This window comes from Myxine glutinosa, chromosome 4 (assembly GCF_964187855.1).
Source record: "Myxine glutinosa chromosome 4, kmMyxGlut1.1, whole genome shotgun sequence".
Taxonomy (NCBI): Eukaryota; Metazoa; Chordata; class Myxini; order Myxiniformes; family Myxinidae; genus Myxine; species Myxine glutinosa.
The window spans coordinates 96743997-96765862 of record NC_136264.1 but is presented as its reverse complement, the minus strand read 5'-3'; the positions used below and the strand labels follow the sequence as shown (position 1 = coordinate 96765862).

General features: G+C 46.3%; 1 protein-coding gene across 2 annotated transcripts in view; it reads right to left on the bottom strand.

Annotated features, from left to right (window-relative positions):
* The window catches only part of SPDL1 (spindle apparatus coiled-coil protein 1), a 46277-nt gene that overhangs the window by 6552 nt on the left and 17859 nt on the right, over nt 1–21866 (bottom strand). For both annotated transcript variants that reach the window (XM_068113029.2, XM_068113028.2), the window contains 5 exons: nt 19229–19420; nt 18687–18836; nt 16246–16344; nt 14387–14497; nt 2036–2170 (listed from right to left, as the gene is read on the bottom strand). In XM_068113029.2, coding sequence (XP_067969130.2) covers nt 2036–2170; nt 14387–14497; nt 16246–16344; nt 18687–18836; nt 19229–19420 — 687 coding nt within the window. The remainder of the gene's footprint in view (nt 1–2035; nt 2171–14386; nt 14498–16245; nt 16345–18686; nt 18837–19228; nt 19421–21866) is intronic.

The following is a 21866-nucleotide window of genomic DNA, read 5'->3' as shown; positions in this document are numbered from 1 at the left end:
CCCCATTTAATAGGTTTTGGAAGTGACAATAAGGTGTTCAAGTACAATATACAATTCAATTTAAATAAAATAAAGATTGTAAATGTTGCATAACTAAATAAATTCCAGAATTTACCACCTTTGGTGCAGCATCGATTACACCAACCTAACTAACATTATATTAGTTATTATTGCATGTTGTTTGTGTCCTTTTTGACTTCCTTAAAAACAGTGAGTTTCCTGTTTGGAATAATTTTCAATTTTGTTTGACTGCCAGGTGAAGAAATTATCCCATTCCTCTCTGTGCATGTGCGGTCGGGATGAATTCAAAGCCAAAGTGCTGTTAATCTACAGGTTCGTTTTCCAATTAATGTTGAGATTCGTGTTCAAAATACAACATTCAAGGAAAATCAAATTGGTCCTCAATCATGTACTAAAGGTTAGAGACGGACAGACAGACATGAACCAATTGCTTAATCACGCTTTTCGCTTCCCATGTGTGAGGCAATAAACATCACATAAGAGTACAAAAAACAGATTTTATATTTCCACAACAGTCTCAGTCCTGGCCTGTTGATAAACAACATGCAAATGGACCAGGTCCTTTTACTCATGCGATTCTGTAGACTTGTTCGAGCTCCATACAACAACTATGCATTTACAACTGGAGCAGGCAGAGGTAGTTCTGCAAGTTCCATTACTTTGGGGGTAAGAATTGACTGAACTGACTCTTAAATTTTGTAACTTTATTCTTTATCGTGTCGGAGCCCATTCCACAGCAGCAATTGAGTGGCATCCATTTTCATGTTCCATTGTCCCGAGGGGAACTCGTTGCCCCGAGGAGAGCGACACGTCTGCGCTAGGCAGGAAGCACTTTGCAAATGTTTAAAGTCAGGCAGGCCAAACAGAGATCTCTGGTGGAGGACAAGGTTGTACTACACTACACTACACAGCACCACACTATCATACTGGCCAACCCCACAATCCTACCTGTATCAGGATCTGGACCTGTCCGTCTACGCCCAAATAAGACAAGGGCCAACCCTAATCCCTGAACTCATTCTCCGCCTCCTCGATTTCTTCCTCTCTACTTTCCCTCGGAACGTGATTCTGCTGGGCTCATGTTATCTGTGTAGATAATCAAGTAAGACTAGAGATGCGACAAGCATTAAGTGCGATTAAGCTTTTCGGGTTGTGATTATTGACTGATTTATTTTATTGTGACTTGTGCTTGTAAATGCTTTCTTTTTGACCATTGTAAATGTCTTGTTTTTGGTAATTACTTGTAAATACATCTGGTTTCTTTGGTTAAAAACAGCAGTTTCCAACCTGTCCATTTCACCTATTTTCCATTGATTCGGCTGAGGTGCAATAGTGTTAGTTCAAGACGTTCTTTCCCAATCAATTGGCACCGTAATCAGCAGTTCGCTCGGCTACCTCCAATTATACAAGATAAGGCGAGTACAAACCGGGGGAACGATCCCCAGTTAGGTTGGCCACATCACCCCCAGGTAAACGGTGTCAGATGGAGTACCCTGGGAGATTTGGTCGGCTGATTGGCGTCTGTGGTTGATAATTAGCAACCTACCGGACTGCGGAGTTATCCACGACCGGTGGCCTCAGGACCGGTAGTTGGGAGGAGCCCGAGAAGTCCCCTTTGTGATTGACACCGAAACCCAGACCCGTAGCAATATGTTACCAGCATTATCAGATAAGAGCAAATGAAAGGCTGTGGCCCAATTACCACACTTTGCATATATTTTTTTAATTTATGGAATTCAATGTCTTAAACAATAGACAAGTTGATTGAGTACAAGTCGAGGCCCGGACTTCCAGGAAAAAAGAAAGTATGAACTTGTACGCCAATAAATCCAGGTTCACCAAATCATTTTTAAGGTTCCCCAACACCACCATCAAGACGACTTAGGTTAAAATACTTGATGTGGAGACTGCATATTCTAAGAACCACACAAATAAACAACTTTTGATCAAAATGATTAAAGTAGTGGTTTCTACAAGGTTGAGGGCTCCACTTGCTTTTGCAGCCTCATTTCACCTGTTCTTGCAATTGCTGATTGTTCTGGATAATTTCTGCCAATTCACGATTGCAGGACAAATACTCTGAGCGTATCCGTTGCATCACGCTGCTCTCTTGATCACTACGCATCTGAAGCAATGTGCCAAACTGCATCTGCAAATGGCAAAATACATCGCTATGGAGACTCGCAAAAGAGACCCTGAAGACCCAATGACATCAGTGTCTCATTTCTTCATCCAGCACATTTCATCAAAAAGAAACAGAAAGAATGCAAGGAAAAACAAAAACGATCAGATCATTTGTATTCTTTGGAATTATATTACTGGAAGTTTGATGTGAGCTTTCACTACTTTTTTGAAAGAAAAACAAATTCCTTAAAATATTAACCTGAAAAATATCACCAATATGACACATGCCTTATGAAATGGAAAGCACGACTGGTATTTTGTGCAATTGCATCACAGCAACATCATGCTCAAACACATTTGCATCACAATTTCTGAATCAATTTTGTTGTGTATAAAGTTTAGGCTCATGGAAGAGCAAGTTATTGTGATGAAGCGAAGATGGGCTATGTGCAGACAGTGGGACACCATGTGAATGTAACAAAGCAAGGGAATGGATGTACGATTGGATGAAGAAAGGAGAGAAAAATGGAAAAGCTAAGAGCTTAGATAAGGCCAACAAGCGTTACGCCTAGGTCCCCCGTCGGTGAAGTGATGTGAGTTGACAAAGTGGAAGACGCAGAAAACATGCTATGATATGGTATTTCGCTCACAAGGTTCAGACATACATGGAGGCGGCCATCTTGGATTTTGACGTGGCGACCCAATTTTCAATAGCGTTCTTCCTTGTGCCTAGATACACCCAAACACCAGATTAGAAGTTGGTACTTCGCTTATTTTTCAAGATATTCCGCTCACAAGGTTCAGACATACATGGCGGCGGCCATCTTGGATTTTGACGTGGCGACCCAATTTTCAATAGCGTTCTTCCTTGTGCCTAGATACACCCAAACACCAGATTAGAAGTTGGTACTTCGCTTATTTTTCAAGATATTCCGCTCACAAGGTTCAGACATACATGGCGGCGGCCATCTTGGATTTTGACGTGGCGACCCAATTTTCAATAGCGTTCTTGCTTGTGCCTCGATACACCCACACTAGGGTGCATCAAACGCCCCTATGTCAAGGAAAACAATCTGTCCCCAATTTTATTTTGTTCCAGTCATAAAATAAAGTTCCTATGCAAAATTTGGTAAGGTTTTGATATCATCTTCTGGGTCCACCTCAGCAAATTAGATTTTGAGTCGGTAGTATCAGTCAGAAATTTGACACGCAGCTGTTTTGAGGCCCATAAATAAAAATGAAAGGATTGACCGATTGCTACATACAATAGCTCTTTGGAAAGGTATTATTGTGCTCTGTAGCAATATATAATCATCATAGGGATAGGGATATAATTCACTTATACAGAAATAGTCAAATCATGATTTTATTGGTATAATCATATGTATTATAGATACCAGAATGATATAATTTTTATTACAGTAGAATCATATATACACAATCTTAGCATTTATCATCTTAATACGAGTACATCTGACTATGGATGAACATGAAAATAGAAACAAAACAAAGATACTGTAGTTTTCATGGATATTTCTGACAGTTTAGTCTTGAGCTGCTCGCTTTCGAAGATTCGGTTTCTCCTTGCGGTTGTGCTCAACAACTTGTAGCACATTTTGGTAGTGGTCTTCACTTCTGGCTGCTGAAAGGAAGTCAGAGCTAAGCTTAACTCCCCTTTCTGCAGAGTCATTCACCACATTCAAGGCTTCAACATTAGTCCATGATGTCTGGTAGGCTGCAGAGTTAGTCCATTCTTGAACATCGGTAACTAGAAATGCCCAGTTAAGCTTCAGATGATGAAATAGGTACCATGAATCTGGTCCAACAAAATCAGCCAGAGTGGTCTTCTCAGTCAAGTCATCAGGAAATCTGGGCTTTCCAAACCCAGTACCAAACCGTCCTTGTGGGTTGGTTACTGGAAAATCTGGCTGAACCTCCAGAAGTCTGTCTGCCAGAGCACGGCGATGGTCATGAGGAACAACTGAGCTGAAGAGGGCAAGTGGAACCATCTCTTCTGTGAGGTACCAGAGATGTCGTTTGAAGGCTTTCAGGGCACTTCTTGAGATTCCAGCATTGACAGCTTCATACTGTTTCAGTTTGGAGATGAGCTGCAGGTCATTCCATGGGGCATCGGTGACAGAGGTACATGTCATCCACCAGGAGCTGTATACTAGAGTGACAAACGTGACAAATTCTCTGATCTTTGGCACTTGTTTTTCTGTGGTAATTGTACCTGCTGGAAGATCAGCGATTTGTTTTTCGAAGAGACATAATTTGATTGAGTAGAGGAGCTTCGCCATCCATCTGGCTTTATGCAGTGCACCAGGACGCTTGAAGGTTATTTGATGTTCAGCTACTTCACCATCAAGGAATACAGTACACAGATCAACAAATTCCAAATAATCATCACGTCTTAGAGATTGCTCGGTGTGACAGAGTCTGAGAACATTATTTTGCCAGTCACTTGTCAAACTTGTTGCTGCTTCATTTAGTTGAGATGGATCAAATCGTGAAAGTGGTTCATTGAATGTGTGTGGAAACATTTCAAAGTTCTTGTGAAACCTTGAGAAGAGGAAGATATCTGGTGACTTAGATGCTTCAACTTTAAGATCAGTAAAAATGTGCGTAAGAATGACTTCACCAATGTGGTGTCTGCAGCCTGACCACAGAAGAGCTTTGTTAAGCCGTTGTTGAATTGTTACACAAGCTGCACTGATGTGGCCGGTGTTAGATGCAGTTGTGTCAAATGTCAAGTTGACAACATTCTCTTGGCAGTTCCATGATTCAAGTAGGTTATTAGTCAGCTGAGCAATTATATCTCCAGATTTACGGTCTGTTCCAGGCTTGTAGGATGGAACACCCAGCAGCTTCATATCAGTTTGAGAACCCAAAAGCACAGCCAGGCGTTCTTCAAAAGTGTTTTGGTTAGTTAAGCATGGAAGCAGCTTTGAGTCCCAGTGCAACGTAGCAAGCTTCAGAGGTATCCATTTGTCCTTACAGGTAGTAGCAATATGCTGTCCAATTTTGCGTCTTGATTTATCTGCTGTAGCATATGATGTTGACACCTTCGCTACATCCCCTCCTGTTTCTTCAATAAGAGCTTCTGTGAAAGCAGCCTGTTGGGTTGGTGTCATCTTCATCCTTGTTGCCAGTGAAACAAGACTGGGCCTCTTCAGGATGTCATGTGGAATGAAAACTGATGTGTCAGGTCTATCTAAACGATGATGACTTCTTGAGGTTGTTGGTGTGCTTGTTGAAGGTCCAAGAGTTACTTCTTCATCACTGTCACTAATATTATACACAGTGGTTGTAGTATTTATGTTGAACTCCAGCTCCATACTTGCTCACCTCTCTGATTCCTTTTCCTCGCGGTTCACTTTACGCTGCATCTTATCTGCCAACAGTTTATCTTGGCAGCCAAATGTTGCACAGCGATCTGTCTTCATAGATTCCAGGAATGCTAAGTCTTCAGGATTCTTGATGTGAGAACTAGCATCATTGGGCCACAAGGGAAATGTCTCCATAAATTTCATCTCCATTTGATTCACCTTTGTGATGCTTGCTGGAGTTGTTCTTCGGTTGATAGGGATTGATCTAAGCTTGGAATTATCATCTGCAAGTTTGATAATTTTCTCAATAGCCTTGCGTTCAGAGATGATAGGAATATTAGCCTTGCCATAAAATGGTGTCACTTTCTGCAGTACAAGCTTTGCTGATTCCCACCGAGAGCGTCGTTCAAGTTTGCCATCTTCCGTAAGTTGGAAGTCTGGTGCCATTGATCTGGGAATCTTGTTCAGTTATGGCACTTCCAAGACCAAACACCTTGGTGGACTCTCTTGTTGCAACAGATGCTTTCTTTACTGTGCCATCCATTGTTTTATCTGAAAGAAAAAGGTAGTATTAGTAACAATAATGTCATTTCATAATTATGTACAACAAATAAATCAATTATCCAATGTTATTAGAGTATAGCCTAATAATTGTTTTAATCATCTTGTCTAGTTAAAAGATCTCTGTAAAGACAAGATGACTACAACATTCAGGATATTCTTTAATTTATATATTATATTTTAAAAATACTCTTCATTTAGCTTTATATCCATATTTTGAAAAAAATCATTATTTTGACTATTTGTATATAAATGAATTGTATCCCTATCCCTATGATGATGATATATTGCTACAGAGCACAATAATACCTTTACAAAGAGTTATTATATGTAGCAATCAGTCAATCCTTTCATTTTTATTTATGGGCCTCAAAACAGCTGCGTGTCAAATTTCCAACTCTGATATCACCGACTCAAAATATGAAATGGTGAGGTGGACCCAGAAGATGATGTCCAAACCTTACCAAATTTTGCATAGCAACTTTATTTTATGATTGCAACAAAATAAAATTTGGGACAGATCAATCCAACATCTTTTTAAAAATAGTTGGGCGTTTGATGCACCCTAACCCACACACCAGATTAGAAGTTGGTACTTCGCTTATTTTTCAAGATATTTCGCTCACAAGGTTCAGACATATATATGATGGCGGCCATCTTGGATTTTGACGTGGCGCCCCAATTTTCAATAGCGTTCTTCCTTATGCCGAGATACACCCACACACCAAATTAGAAGTTGGTACTTCGCTTATTTTTCAAGATATTCATCTCACAAGGTTCAGACATACATGGCATCAGACATACATGGCGGCGGCCATCTTGGATTTTGACGTGGGTTGCACCCACACACCAAATTCGAATGCGGTCCTTCGCTTACGCATGCACGCACGCCCGCACGCACGAACGCCCGCACGCAAACACGCACACACGGACGGACGGATGGACACACGGACAGAGGGGAAAACCATAGTCCCCCTTTCGCTCCGCTGTGCGACGGGGGACAAAAAAAAAATATTGCTGGTCTCTGGTCAGACCAAAGTTCCAGAATTGATGCGGCGATGCGGTTTTTTTTTTTCTTGTTATTTTTTGAAAAGCATCGATTGCACATATAAAGGTGTTGTTTTTTGTGTCCTCATGCTTTGCGGTCCTCCTCATATGCCGTGGCACCATCCAGAGAGAAATTAAAGACAGCCAATGGGACAGGTAGGCCTTTTTGTAAATAATGAACACAAGCTTAAGTTATTTTAAAATGTATTTATTCTAAAAATCATTAAGTTCTTCAAGCATATTATAGACTGCCATTTCGTTCTCGAGATCGCCTCGCCGTACCGTCAAACATTCTAATGCGTCGATCGCGTCAACACTGCGCATGCGCAAGTGGTCTGAATGATTTATACGCTGAAAAAACCGCGCATGCGCAAATGACTACACCCGCTGGAAAGCTGTTCGTGCACGGGATAACACGATGCATGCACGTGGTGACGTCATAACGTAAACAGATCACATTTCTTAATTTATCTCCCGAACCACCAGTCGGATTTTGACGCCGTGAAGGTCTTCGTGTAGTGTGAATAAATGCACAAATTTTAAGACCACCCCTGACTTTGTGGGCCTTGTGGTTGTAGGGATATCCTGGACGAACCGCGAGACGATGTTTATTTTCAAAAAAATGGATTCGTATTTACGCAGGACACATATTTCAGAATCACGTGGTGACGTCAAGGCGTAAGCGGCTCACATGTATTCATTTATCTGCCGAACCGCTGAATCGATTTTGACGCTATAAACGTCATCGTGTAGCCCGCAGCACTCTAGGCCTTCTGGTTGCTTTACACAAACCCGACAAAGAACGTCTTCGTTTCAATAAATGACAATATCCAGCCGATTGGATTCATGATGGCACGGCACACAAAACTACTTTTCTCTTTGGAACGGCTGGTTGGATTTGGACAAACTAAACGTAGTTTCGTAGGGGAGAACCGTGCGCGAACGTCCATACCAATGGCGACCCTCAGACACGTATTTCCCGAGATAACGCGCCGGCCCGGCAACAAGCATACATTGTATGGCTCCTCACGCTCGAAATCGCGTTTTCGGCGAGAACGTGACGTCACGGCTCACTTAATTGCAATTATCTCGTCTCGGCGACGCCTCAAGTATACGCGAATACTTCAGGCGGCGCGGCATTGTTTATGTTTAATGTGCTCTATAATTTATGATGTGCTCTATATTTAAATATAGACGGCGCACGCTGTTGTCGGTACCGTTGGAAATAAATAAAAAAAAATTGTTCACGCGCAGGGTCAAAATCGATCTCGGCCTAAGATAGGGTTAATGTCAGTAGAAAAATGAAATCACAGGTAGAGATGGAGGATGACATGACATGATGGTGTAACTACCATCATGAATCCCCAGAGGGCAGAGTGGGATTACACCACTTCAGTAATATATATATTGTGGCGGACACGAAAGCCCACGTGGTGACATCATTCCGCGCACCAAGTGGGCGACGGCCACGCCCGAGGGGTAGACGTGGCCTCAGGATATACACCGGGCGCGCAGCCCGGAGCGCGCCAGTGCTACAGTGACCTCTTGTCAATAAAGACACTTTTGTTTTAACCGCGTTGTCCGCTTCCTCCTTGGTAGCAAGTCGCGCGCGTAGCACCGCACTTCATTGGTGACCTTCGACATTCTGGTCAGCCGCCGCTGACCACCCGAACCCGCCACAGCCATGGCAACCAACGCGGTCTCGTCAAGCTCCCCGAGTTCTGGGAGGCACAAGCTGAAGTTTGGTTCCTGCAGGCAGAAGCCCAGTTCCAACTTCGAGGCATCACGGTCGACGAGACCATGTACTGCCACGTGGTCGCCTCCCTCGGGCCCGGCGCGGCCGCCCGCGTCGTGTCGGTCCTGAGGAATCCACCGGCCGACGGCAGGTACGAGGCGATCAAGCGCCTCCTCCTCGCCACGTTCGGCCTCACGGTGGACGCACGAGCCGACCGCCTCTTAGACCTCCCCGAGCTCGGTGACACGCGACCATCGGTCCGCATGGACAATATGTTGTCGCTGATGGGCGACGAAACCCCGACCGCTCTGTTCCGGGCGTTATTTCATCGCCAGCTGCCGGCACGAGTCCGCCTCGCGTTGGCAGGTTCTACGACAACGGAACCCCGGGCCCTCGCTGCCGAGGCCGACAGGTTCTTCGCAGCTTTGGACACGCAAGCGAGTCTTGCCGCGGCCGTCGCGGCTCTCGGGGCTGCTGCTGATGCACCACACCTCGTGTCCGCCGCCACGTCCTGCCCACCACCACCGCCGCCGCGAAGAAACCCGCGGCCTCCGCCGCCGCAGCCGCCCACCTGGTGTTTCTTCCACGCCAAGTTCGGCCACAAGGCTCGGCAGTGTCGCCCGCCGTGCTCATTCGGCAGGTCGGGAAACGGGCAAGCCGACGCTCGGTGGCGGCTTTGAGCGTCGGCGGTTCCAACAGCCTACTGTATATAACGGACACCTTGTCCGGGCGCTGTTACCTGTGCGACACGGGAGCGCAGGTGAGTGTCGTTCCTGCCGGTACGTCCGGCAAGCAAACCGCGGGCCGTGGCCCCGCGCTGCTTGCTGCCAACGGTACGTCTATACGCACGTACGGAAAACGCTGTCTCTCTCTGCGGTTCGCAGGGCAGGTTTTCCGGTGGTCGTTCGTCACAGCCGACGTGCCCATGGCATTACTCGGCACGGACTTCTTATGTGCTCATGGACTATTGGTCGACGTCAAGCACAGAAGGCTTGTCCTGGCGGAGACGTTCAGCTCGCTCGCTTGCGCGCTGCCCCGCTCGTTGAGCAGCTCACAGAGCGGCTCATTGAGCGGCTCGCCGAGCGGCTTGCTGAGCGGTTCCGTTCCGGCCAGGTTCATCTGTACGCTTCCGGCAGCGGACGAATTCACCTGCCTCCTCGCCGGTTTCCCGGCCCTCACGCGGCCCACCTTCTCGGCGGGGGCCGTTAAACACGGGGTGGAACACCACATCCCCACCTCCGGGCCACCGGTCTATGCCCGGGCACGCCGCCTCGAGCCGACGAAGCTCGCCGTAGCTAAAGCTGAGTTCGCTACGCTGGAGCGACTCGGCATCGTGCGGCGCTCCGAGAGTGCCTGGGCGTCGCCGCTCCACATCGTGCCCAAGCCCGGCGGGGGATGGCGACCGTGCGGGGACTACAGACGCCTCAACGACGCCACCACCCCCGACCGCTACCCCGTCCCCCACATACAGGACTTCTCCGCCCGGTTGGCGGGCATGTCCTTCTTTTCAAAGGTGGACCTCATACGCGGCTACCATCAGGTCCCCGTCAGGCCGGAGGACATCCCAAAGACGGCGGTCATCACGCCATTCGGACTGTTCGAATTTCTTCGGATGCCCTTCGGGTTGAAAAATGGGGCTCAGGCGTTCCAGCGACTTATGGACAGCATCTTGCGCGACTTGGATTTTATATACGTCTACCTGGACAACATCCTCGTCGCCAGCGCGTCCCGCGAAGAGCACCTTCACCATCTCCGCACGCTCTTCGAACGTCTGGGCCAGCATGGCCTCATGGTGAACCCCGCTAAGTGCCGGTTCGGCATCGCTGACATCGACCTTTTGGGGCACCGTGTCACGAGGCACGGGGCTGTCCCCCTACCGGCCAAGGTGGAGGCGGTGAGGGGGTTTCCGCGCCCCCGCACGATTAAGGGGCTCCAGGAGTTCCTGGGCATGGTGAACTTTTACCATCGGTTCCTGCCCCGCATTGCTCAGCTCCTGCGGCCCCTCCACGAGGCCCTCCGAGGGAAGCCGGGCAAAGGTGACGTTACCTGGACCGAGCAGATGGACACGGCGTTCGCGGGCGCGAAGCTCGCCTTGGCTAACGCCACCATGCTCGCGCACCCGGTGCCCGATGCACCGATCGCCCTCACCACCGACGCCTCGGACTACGCGGTGGGCGCGGTGCACGAGCAATGGGTGTGTGGTGCTTGGCAACCGCTGGCGTTCTTCAGCCGGCAGCTTCGCCCGCCCGAACGCCGCTATAGTACCTTCGAACGCGAGTTGCTCAGGCTTCACCTGGCAGTCAGGCACTTCCGCCATCTGCTCGAGGGCCGTGTGTTCACGGCCTTCGTCGACCACAAGCCGCTGGTCTCCGCGATGGGCAAGGTCGCCGAGCCGTGGTCGGCCCGGCAGCAGCGTCACCTCTCGGCCGTGTCCGAATACACGACGGACATCCGGCACGTCGCGGGAAAGGACAACCCGGTGGAGGATTGCCTTTCCCGGTCCGTCGCCCACGCGGTCCACCTTGGCATCGACTATGCCCGGATGGCGGCGGACCAGGCCACCGACCCCAGGCCTTGCGGACCGCCGTCACGGGCCTCCACGTCACCGGGGTGCCGTTCGACGGCGCGGGCACGGCCCTCTTGTGTGACGTCTCCCTCGGGAGGCCTCGGCCCCATCGTGCCCGTGGGCTGGCAGCGCCAGGTTTTTGACGCCATCCACGGCCTGTCCCACCCGGGCACGAAAGCCTCCCAGAGGTTGGTCGCCGACAAGTTTGTCTGGCATGGCCTCCGGAAGGCCGTCCGCGGCTGGACCAGGACGTGCCTCGCGTGCCAGCGCGCGAAGGTGCACCGGCATACCCAGGCCCCATTGGCCCCGTTTACGGTGCCGGCACGTAGGTTCGACCACGTGCACGTGGACCTGGTGGGACCTCTGCCCCCCTCGCGGGGTTTCACCCATGTCCTTACCATGGTGGACCGCACCACCCGGTGGCCGGAGGCCGTGCCTTTGGCGGCGGTGGCATACGTCGCGCAGGCGTTCATCGCCACCTGGGTCGCCCGGTTCGGCACCCCCTCGGACATCTCGTCCGACCGCGGCCCCCAGTTCACCTCGGAGCTCTGGGCCGCGGTCGCACGGGGGCTCGGGGTCCAGCTGCACCGAACCACGGCCTACCACCCCCAGGCCAACGGCCTGTGCAAGCGGTTCCACCGCTCGTTGAAGGCCGCGCTCCGGGCCACCCTCCGCGACGGCGGCTGGGTCGACAGGCTCCCCTGGGTCCTGCTGGGCCTCCGGACGGCGCCCAAGGAGGACCTGCGCGCATCCGCGGCGGAGTTGGTCTTTGGACAACCGCTGCGGGTGCCGGGCGAGTTCCTCCCCGACCCCACGGCACCTTGGTCCGTGGCGCAGGAGCGCTCCGCGCTGCAGGAGACCGCCCGGAGGTTCGCCCTTCGCCCACGGCGCACCACGGGCAGTCGGGCACCCACCCACGTCGCCCCGGAGCTTCGCACCGCGGAGTATGTCTTCGTCCGGCACGACGCCCACCGGACACCACTGCGGCCCCCGTACGACGGGGCCTTTCCGTGTGCTGGAGACCGGGGTGAAATACTTCACCTTGGACATCGGCGGTACTCCCGACCGCGTCTCGGTGGATCGACTCAAGCCGGCCCACCTCGACGTGGACCACCCACCGCCGGTGGCTCGGCCCCCGCGTCGGGGCCGCCCCCCGGCGGGCAGACCCCCGGCACCGCCCAGCACCGCCGGCACACCGCCGGCACACCGCTCCCCGGTCCGGCACCCATCCCGGGTACAGCCGGGGGCATCCCAGCTGGCATACCTGCACCCCGGACGCCGCCGGTCGCCAGAGGGCGCTTCGGCCGGGTCATCCGTTTGCCCCGCAAACTGGCCCTCCAGGTGCGCGGGAATTCTGGGGGGGGGGGGCGCGTGTGGCGGACACGAAAGCCCACTGGCGTGGTGACATCATTCCACGCACCAAGTGGGCGGCGGCCACGCCCAAGGGGTAGACGTGGCCTCAGGATATACACCGGGCGCGCAGCCCGGAGCGCGCCAGTGCTACAGTGACCTCTTGTCAATAAAGACACTTTTGTTTTAACCGCGTTGTCCGCTTCCTCCTTGGTAGCAAGTCGCGCGCGTCGCACCGCGCTTCAATATAATCATTCACCATACTATGACAGGATAAGGTCAGTTCATAAAATCGTTAAGTTACAACAAATAGTTCCAAAGAGTAGATGGAATTAAGCAGAATAAGTAACCAATTATTGATGAGGACAGGGGTTCTCAAATCCAGGGTCACGGCCCGAAATTGAAAAAAACCCTATTCCGGGTACAGCCGGGGGGGGGGGGGGGGGGGGTTAAGATTCATGTCAAAAGCGTTTTCTCTGAGAATTTTTATATCGTAGGTACTGGTACCACAAGTAAGTACCAGTACCATTTGGTTCACATGATTTCGAATTTTGAGTTGTGGCCAAAAAAGTTTGGGAATCACTGGATTAGGGTTATAAAAGCAATTTCTATCACGACTGCATTGATCGAGAATATAATGTTGCTTGACAATCATTTTCGCAATGCCATTTTCACACAACTCTTTCCAATTGTTATGGCGATGATATAATTACTCCCACATGGAAGCGTAAGCTTCACATTTTTTCAAAATTATTTTGGGATCGTCTTTGTATCATAGGTATTGACCACCACGATCACACTGGCCAGCATCAATTTCAGAAAATAAAATATATTTTGGCAATCGGTTGTCATCCATATGACATGGCCGAACCAACACAGTCTTGCTCTGGCCAGATGTGCGAACATCGGTTTGAAATGCGAAATGCGCTCAACTTCTCGGTAACATGCAGTCAGATCAATTTATGATCAGAATTTGACCAAGTGATGTTGCTGAAGTGCATCGAGTCATTTAATTTGGTTGGTATACAGGGGGAAAGTTTCAAGTTCATAGGTAAGAGTAGATAAAGCGACACGATAGATAATTATGTTTGCAAATTAATGCCATATGAGTGCCAGACACGACTCCACAGTTTGCCGAAGCTTGCAGCCACGGCCGACAAGACAACGAATTTCACAAAAGTATCGATATAAACACACACCACACACACCACCCACACACACCACCCACACACACCACCCACACACCCACACACACACCCACACACACACACACACACACACACACACACCCACACACACACACACACACACACAATTTTTTTTTTTTTTTTTTTAAAGAAAAGGTGCTTCCAACCAGAAAGGAAAAAAACTAGATCAACTCCGCAAATTTGAGCACATAAGCAAGAGCAGACCCGGTCTCAGGCAACGTTTCACCCACTTCATGGCAGGCTTCCTCAGGCCAATAGAATCGATGCCAATACGTATTTTAAAGGATTGCATGATGTTTACATGTACAGTTGCACCACTGTATCAGGTACCCTGGTTATTATAAGCATTCAGAACACGTTTTAATCATGCATAATTTCCCCGTATACACCATCCACATTGCTGGAAATGGCCAAGTGTGCAATGCGTATCACCTCGTAGTCTCACCTTTGTTCTGTGCAGCATTTCCTTGGTAAATTTATACTGATCTTTCAGCGTTGTGTGACGCATACGCAGACCCACCAGCTCTCGCTCTGTCTTTGCACGACGATCTTCCACCTGGTTGGTAACACCACACAAGCTTAGGTATGCAGCACTAACCACTTAAATCAGCATAACAGATATCTACAGGTTTTTTTTTTCGTCCACTAGGTCGAGGCTCATGGAAGAGCTGAACATAGAAACTACAACAAAAGGAACATGAGATAAGGTGGGCAGCTGCAGATGAAGGCCATGTAGATGGATACGAGTTCAGGTGTGCCAAGGTAGGACTTTGTATGACAGAAGATGCCCAATCAGTGATTTATCTTTGGAGGCCAACTTAGAAATGTGGATTGCACAAGAAAGATCAAGGCTGATAGTGGCACTTAGGAGTTTAAATGACAGAATTTCCCCGAGAGGATCATTAACCCTCCGTTAGTGTGGTGAGGTATCTCAAACCCATTTTCCTTGTTACTAATCTTGTCCAAAACCCCAACTCATTAACAGGGGGTTAAGAAAGTAGATGAGAAGATTTGCCATACGGTCATTTCGGAGAAAGAGTGGGAGCGAGATTTGTCAGGATTGAAAGACATCTGCCCATTGAAATACACAGGTGGCTGCCTGCCTTTATGAAGGATGAGGGATGTCATGGCAGAGGGTGGAGTCACCAGCAAATAGATAAAGGAGATTTCCAGAGTCAGAGAGACTGTTGATGAAAATTAGGAATAAGATTGGGCCCAAAACACTGCCTTGGGGAACTCCAGCCTAAACAACGAGAGGAGACGAAATAATTCCATCGAGAGCCACAAAAAAAAATTGGCTCCGAGAAAATTGACATTGGCTCCGAGAGTAGAGGAAGTAAAGCCATGTATGGAGTTGGCTTTGGATGCCATAAGCAAAAAGTTTGGAGAGAAGTGAGATGCCAAACTGTCTTCTAGATATATCTTGAGCTTTCGATAGTGACCAATCTCATGTCTGAAGGCCTCCATCCATTGTTGGGAAAGTAAAATCAGCATGTCCAAGATAGGTTGAGGTCATCAAGACCTTGTCTGAATCTGAATTTGTGATCCGAGATGAGGCTGTTGGAGAAAAGGAAGGATTAATGTCAAATGTGATGATGAATTCAATGACATTGCTGATGATTGGAAGTAAGCTGATAGGTCTGTAGTTAAGGGAATCCGTTTTTGCAACTTTTTATGCAATGCAGTGATGTTGGTGGATTCACAAGCAGATGGAAGAAGACCTACAGCAAATGATAGGGTGAAAAGCACAGGAAGAGGATGTGCAAGAGCAGCAGACCAGGTTTTGAGGACATGTGTGCTGATGCCGACTGGTCCAGTTACAGAACCAGAGTTGAGGTTTGCCAGAATATTCTCCACCTTTTCAAGTGCAGAATACAGAGTCCAGGAGCAGTTGAGTAAGACTGGGTAGAGTGAGTATAGAGAGTGAGGGGTTCGAGACACAAAGTTTGGAAGCAAACCGAATGGAGGCATTCAGTCTTCTCATGAGCAAAGGCGATTATGATACCATTTGAAGAGAGGGAAAGGATGGAGGGGAAAATACACCAGACAGACTTAACAAGGTACCATCAGGTTTTAGAGGAGGGAGACAAGTTTGAAAGTTCAATCTTGAAGTTGGACAGATGTTTTCTGGCTCTTCCGAGTGGACACACTCGTGTGCTCTGTGGAATGACCCGAGATTGCCTTCAGCTAAAATTATTGCATACTCACAACCCTAACAGTTTTCTTTAAGCAAACAGCTAACGTAACAGACAGTTAAATTCCAATGATAAACCGAAGGCATAGCATGGAAGGAATCATACAAACCTCAGCAAACAATGAGTTACCCCTGCTGTTTGGATCCTGAGCTTGCTGCCTGGCTTGATCTAGCTGGACCTGGAGCTCCTGTTGGGACTCTCTGGCTTTCTGGAACAAAAGAGATAAAGACCATTTGATAAATGTTTGAAAAATGGTAAAGGTTTATCTTTGTGTGCAAGATGAAAAACATGTCCTTTACAGATATATGAAATCTGAAAATGTGATAGCAGTCAAGGGTTAGAATGATCATATAAAAATGCAAATTCTGTTGAAAAAAATGGGGACATAGGTTAGAACAATGCATAGACTGTAATTCATACACAGAACATATAGTGGGCAGGGGCTTCGACAAAAGTCTATATGTAGTCACGTTTAATGATCCCATGCCACAACAACTCATTGCCGCAGTCAGGTGTGGTGTTGCAACTGTCCAAGCAGGAACTTAGTAAATGACCAAATTAACAAAGTGAATGCAGAGTGGTTTGTACTGCCTCATGACTCCGAATGCAGTTTGATACCATACCCGTTATAAAGTTGATCAGGTTGATCAACCCAAGTCGAGTCTCCCAGTGAATCCTCCATGCTATCCCCAGTGGTGCAAGACTTACTGCTCCCAAGTCCAAAGTTCATCTCACAGCAAGATAATGATCCAAAACACTTAGCTGGCATAATTAAAACTTATTTGCAAAATAAAGAAGAATCTGGAGTTCTTCAACAAATGGAAATCAATGCATGTTGGAAAAGAATGCAGTCCACATTGATGCATGATCAACATAATCAAAGGATTTCCCATACATGGCCTCCTACCATACCTTTCTAGCCAAATAAAGATGCACAAAACAACCATGAAAAGCTACACAAGGTTAGCCCTTTGCCGTTTCGAACCCTTCCCAGAATTCCTCCACAGTTGGAAAGACATTCACAAGTAGTACATACATGAGAATCCCAATCCTACAGAGTACACAGCCCCTCAGCCACAGGATCAGTTTCATTGCTTATTAGCAAATAATCAGCAACAGCGCAGACAGAAACGCGCACCATCGAAGTTCCCAAGCACGTACCACATGCAAATGCCAAAAGCAGTCAACACACATGAAAAACATGACCCAATCACATCTCTCACCTACGACTGGAAGGAATAACTAATTAGCTAATAAATGTGTGTGCATGCGTTTATGTGTGTATGAGTGTATATGTGGCCTGTTCATCGATTTCTATACAAATATCCAAATCTTGCGTATGTGCTGGGGGTACCCAGGGTGAGGTCATGGGCACCCGACCTTCCCAGCAACCAAAAGCAATTCTCTGTATGTATGCGTTTGTATGTCTCAAAAATCAAGACAATGGTCTCAAACAAGGAAATGAGGGCAGTTGTCCCATCATTGCCATGGTGCACTCCCAGGTTAATTTTTGCTACAGCTTTTAAACAATAACGTTGATGGTTCACTAAAGTCTATATAATCAGATCTTGATTGGGTGACCCAACTTGTAATCTATAAACCAGAGGATACACCTCCTGTTGATATCCCCTTGCATTTTGCATGATCCACTGTAGGTTTGCAATTTGATCTCAAGTACCTCTTCCTCTTTTGAAAACTGCTTGGTCAACTGGCATATCTCGCTTAAGGAATTCTTCTATTCTGTGTTGAATGATCTTTACTAACATCTCGTTGGCATGTGACATCAATGCAATGGTTCGACTGTTTGAACATTCTCTTGCATCACCTTCCATTGACAATGGCATGCAGAATGGCTGCTTCCACATTTTGAGCAATATAATCTTGCTTCAGATCTGTGTTAAAATTGTTTAAAACATTTTTAAAGCTGTTAAAATTTTAATTGCCTCCTCCCCATCTACCTTGAAGAGTTTGATTGGGATTTCATTGGCACCTCATGCTTTTCCATTTTCCAGCTTTCAAGGCTCGACACATACCTCACATTCTATCACAATTGGTTCTTGCTCATATTCTCTTTCTTCAAAGTTTGCCATCATATTGCTATCCAGTTTGTATAGAGTTTCAGTATCGGCCTTCCATCTTTTTCACCTGTGTTCCTTCTGCGAGATATTTCCTGTTTTATATATGAAGCCTTCTTTCAGCTTGCTTTTGGGATGTTGTTTTTGGCATCTTCTTTTACAATGTCTTCAACCCCTTGCCACAATTTGTCTGGCATTGTCAGTATCTCCTTGATAATTTTACTCGGCCCCGTCTGTGGTTATGTCATGTGCTGTATGATGAAATACCGTATAAACCGCACACGAGTATACCCTGCAGTTGGAATTTTTAAAACCAACTTAATGTATAGCCGGCATGTTATTCGAGTGAAAATAGTGGTAATTGAGAACTTTTTTTTCCCCCACATGAATCCAGTAATAGTTATAAATCCTTTAAAATGAAAAAAAAAGTTTGTGTTTTAAAAAAAAAAATCGTCAGTAACAATGTAGAAAGCACCTCCAGAGCATTGAAGTAAGAGACAGCCTCAGCTGAGACTTCTTCATGCTCACATTGCAGCCTCTCGAGTTGGTGGCACAACATGGCCGCAGTTGTATCGGCCTGTTCCACTCGCAACTGCAGGTGTTCGCACTTTTCGGTCAACAACACCTGGCACAACATGCATGTACAAAAGGCCTTTGAATGAAAATAATAATAAAAAATAAAAAAAACTTCAAAAAACGAGGAATTGTGATATTCTCCACAAAGTCACAGTCCAAAAATTTACGAACAGGAACGTACGATTCAATGCCCTACTTCATCATTCACAAATAAAATTACCGTATAAAAATGTAAACGCATTCCACCACATTATACTTCCAATAACATTGCCCGAATTCACACCTTGCAATCCAAAAGGAGATCATCATGCAATGAAGTTGGTGAAATTCGGTTCAAAAACACATTCCAGTCATAAACAGTCTTTAAAGTCATAAACAAAATATCAAAATCGATATCCTGACTAGGTCAAAAGCCAAAATGAAAATCTCAACAGTTGGTACCTTCTCTTGTTGCAGACTGGCAATGGTTGCAGCATAATACTCATCCTCAGTTGCCCCCTTATTTTCTACCTTGGCCCAGGCCTGCATGTTGCCTTTGTATGTTGCTAGTTCAGTCCCCATTTGGCCCACCCTTTCCTGGCACTGACGAAATGCAAGCTGCACCTCCTCGGTTTCACTCTGTTGTCGCACCAACTGTAAGACAGCACATAAGAATCACCAGAATTGTAGACTTGTGTGAACTGTGCCAAGATGTACTCATCTTCTTCAATTAGCTACAAAATCAATGATGCTCGAGAGGTTTTGGAGCACAATGCTTAGAAAGTTGTCGAACGATCGTCGATCAATTGGCTTTACATCATTTTTACTTTAAATTGTATCTTGGTAATTACTAATCGGACCGCAGTGGATATATGCAAGATATGGTACCAATATATTTATTTATTTCACAACTGCTTCTATTTTCTAACTGCAAAGTTGGACTTGGAAGCTGATGATCACCCACTCAACACTCAAGCAGTGAGGTCAAGAAAGATTATCCCTCGTTTGACTCGGCAAATGGCATTTCCATCTTATGATGTGAATTTTCCAATACAAAAAGCTTTAACCATTTTACAAGAATTTGTTCACATCGTTGACTTTATTTTGTCAGTCCGACTTTCTCACACCACAACAGCAAACTATTTGGTGCTTTCAAGTTGTTTGAAGGTGTGCTACATTATACATCAGTTTCTGCAGAAACAGACCATCAAGAAAAAATTCAGGACAGCTCACAGGTGAACACTCTTCCAGTTGATTTTTCATGAAAAGTAAAATATATATTTTTAAAAGGTCTCGGCCAACAAAAATTTAAAATTCACAGCACTTAAATTACAATAAAGAATCGATTTGTGTTTGGAGGTTTATAATTATAGAAAGTATAACTTATTGAAGATGTGTGTACATATACAGGGTGTTTCAAAAAAAAGTCGACTATTTGAACGTTTAATTGTAGAAAAATTACAAAAGAAAGCTAGTTCAGTGTACAAAATGTACAAAGTGTGTCCAAAGTGTTCAGTGCAAGTTTTTATTTTTTTTTGATTCGTGATGCATTGATGGAGAGCATACACCATGCCATTTTTCAAATTACCCGTTATATTGCTTGTAATTGACATTTTCAATGGGTGATCTGCCTCTGTTCAAACAGGCTTTGATCCTGAATTCTTCACAACTCATCTGCAAGTGGCTGGAGTGGTAGCCTGATGGTAGTCCTCCACCTCCTGCTTCAGGACAGCCAGGGTTCGAGGTTTGTTGGTGTAAACTTGACCTTTGGCAGCACTCCAAAACAAAACTAGAAAGCATCTGAAAATGAAAAGCCCTCTGCGTCCATTTGTATTCAGACATCTTTGTCTTCTTCCATATGCTCAAAATAACGAAAACAGTTTAGTGGATTGGAACCCTTAAGAGACATCTCAGACACCTCCTCAGGAGGCTCGGCACCCCAGAAGATGTTGTTGTGATTGTTGATAGCCCCATTCAAAGTGTGGAAGTGTTCAGTTCTTCACTGAACCACAAGGAATTGATCCAATTTGGGTACCTTTCCATTCGGTCACTGAACCAAACACTGAACACATTGTTATTCATCTTTCCATGCCAGAGTTAGATTATGCCTTACATATATGATATAGGGGTAGAGCTTGAGTTCAGAAGTGGGAATGCACCACACAGATGAGGATGAGATCGCCAGTTCTCGGGAACAGCGACGATGGGATTTTAGGACTTCCCATAGCAGAATCTCTCACAAGATCAATGTTCCCTCAAGGTAACACTTGGTGGGCGGCCATTGTTGCCTTTATTTTGACTTTTAATGCTCCCATGTGCTTGGAAGTGCTCCACAAACCGCTGAATGCTCCCATTGGAAGGTCCATTACAGGTGTCAACATTGTTATACTAACAGTATCACCGGCGCACCTGCACGTAAGATTTTGTCTAAAACCACAAAGTAACGATTTTCACTTTTTGTTCCACTGTGAATACCATAATTGACAAAGCATCCTAATGACTACTTGTTAGAAATGGCATACCACCACCACCATATCCTGCAAGAGAGAAAGGTATAGCATGAGAAACAACAGACTAACAGGCTGCTCAAATAGTCCACTTTTTTGAAACACAATGTATTATTTTTATTATATATATATATATATATATATATATATATATATATATATATATATATATATATATATATATATATATATATATATATATATATATATTGTTACTGATCGCGGTTTAGATGTTACTTTCCCGAGCGAAGGCTCCGCGACCGAACAGTTATTCCCCGATTAGAACCCGATTCCACCCAAACGTTGGCCGGATCGCACCGCAGCTATTCAATAGGGAAAAGACAAAGGCGACACGGATGTGAAGAAGAAGAAGAAGAAGACAAAAAGGTTGGAAATACTACTAAATTTATTCCTACTATTTACATGCTCAAAGTAACCAAGGAGAAGGAAAGATAATAAAATAATATACAGAAGAATCAGAGACACAGTGCAATTATTAACTTATACAAGCTTAATTAATACCCAGGGACAAGACACACAGAACAAACTCACGTACACAAGAAGGGTGGAGGAAAGGAATGAATGCTGGAAGG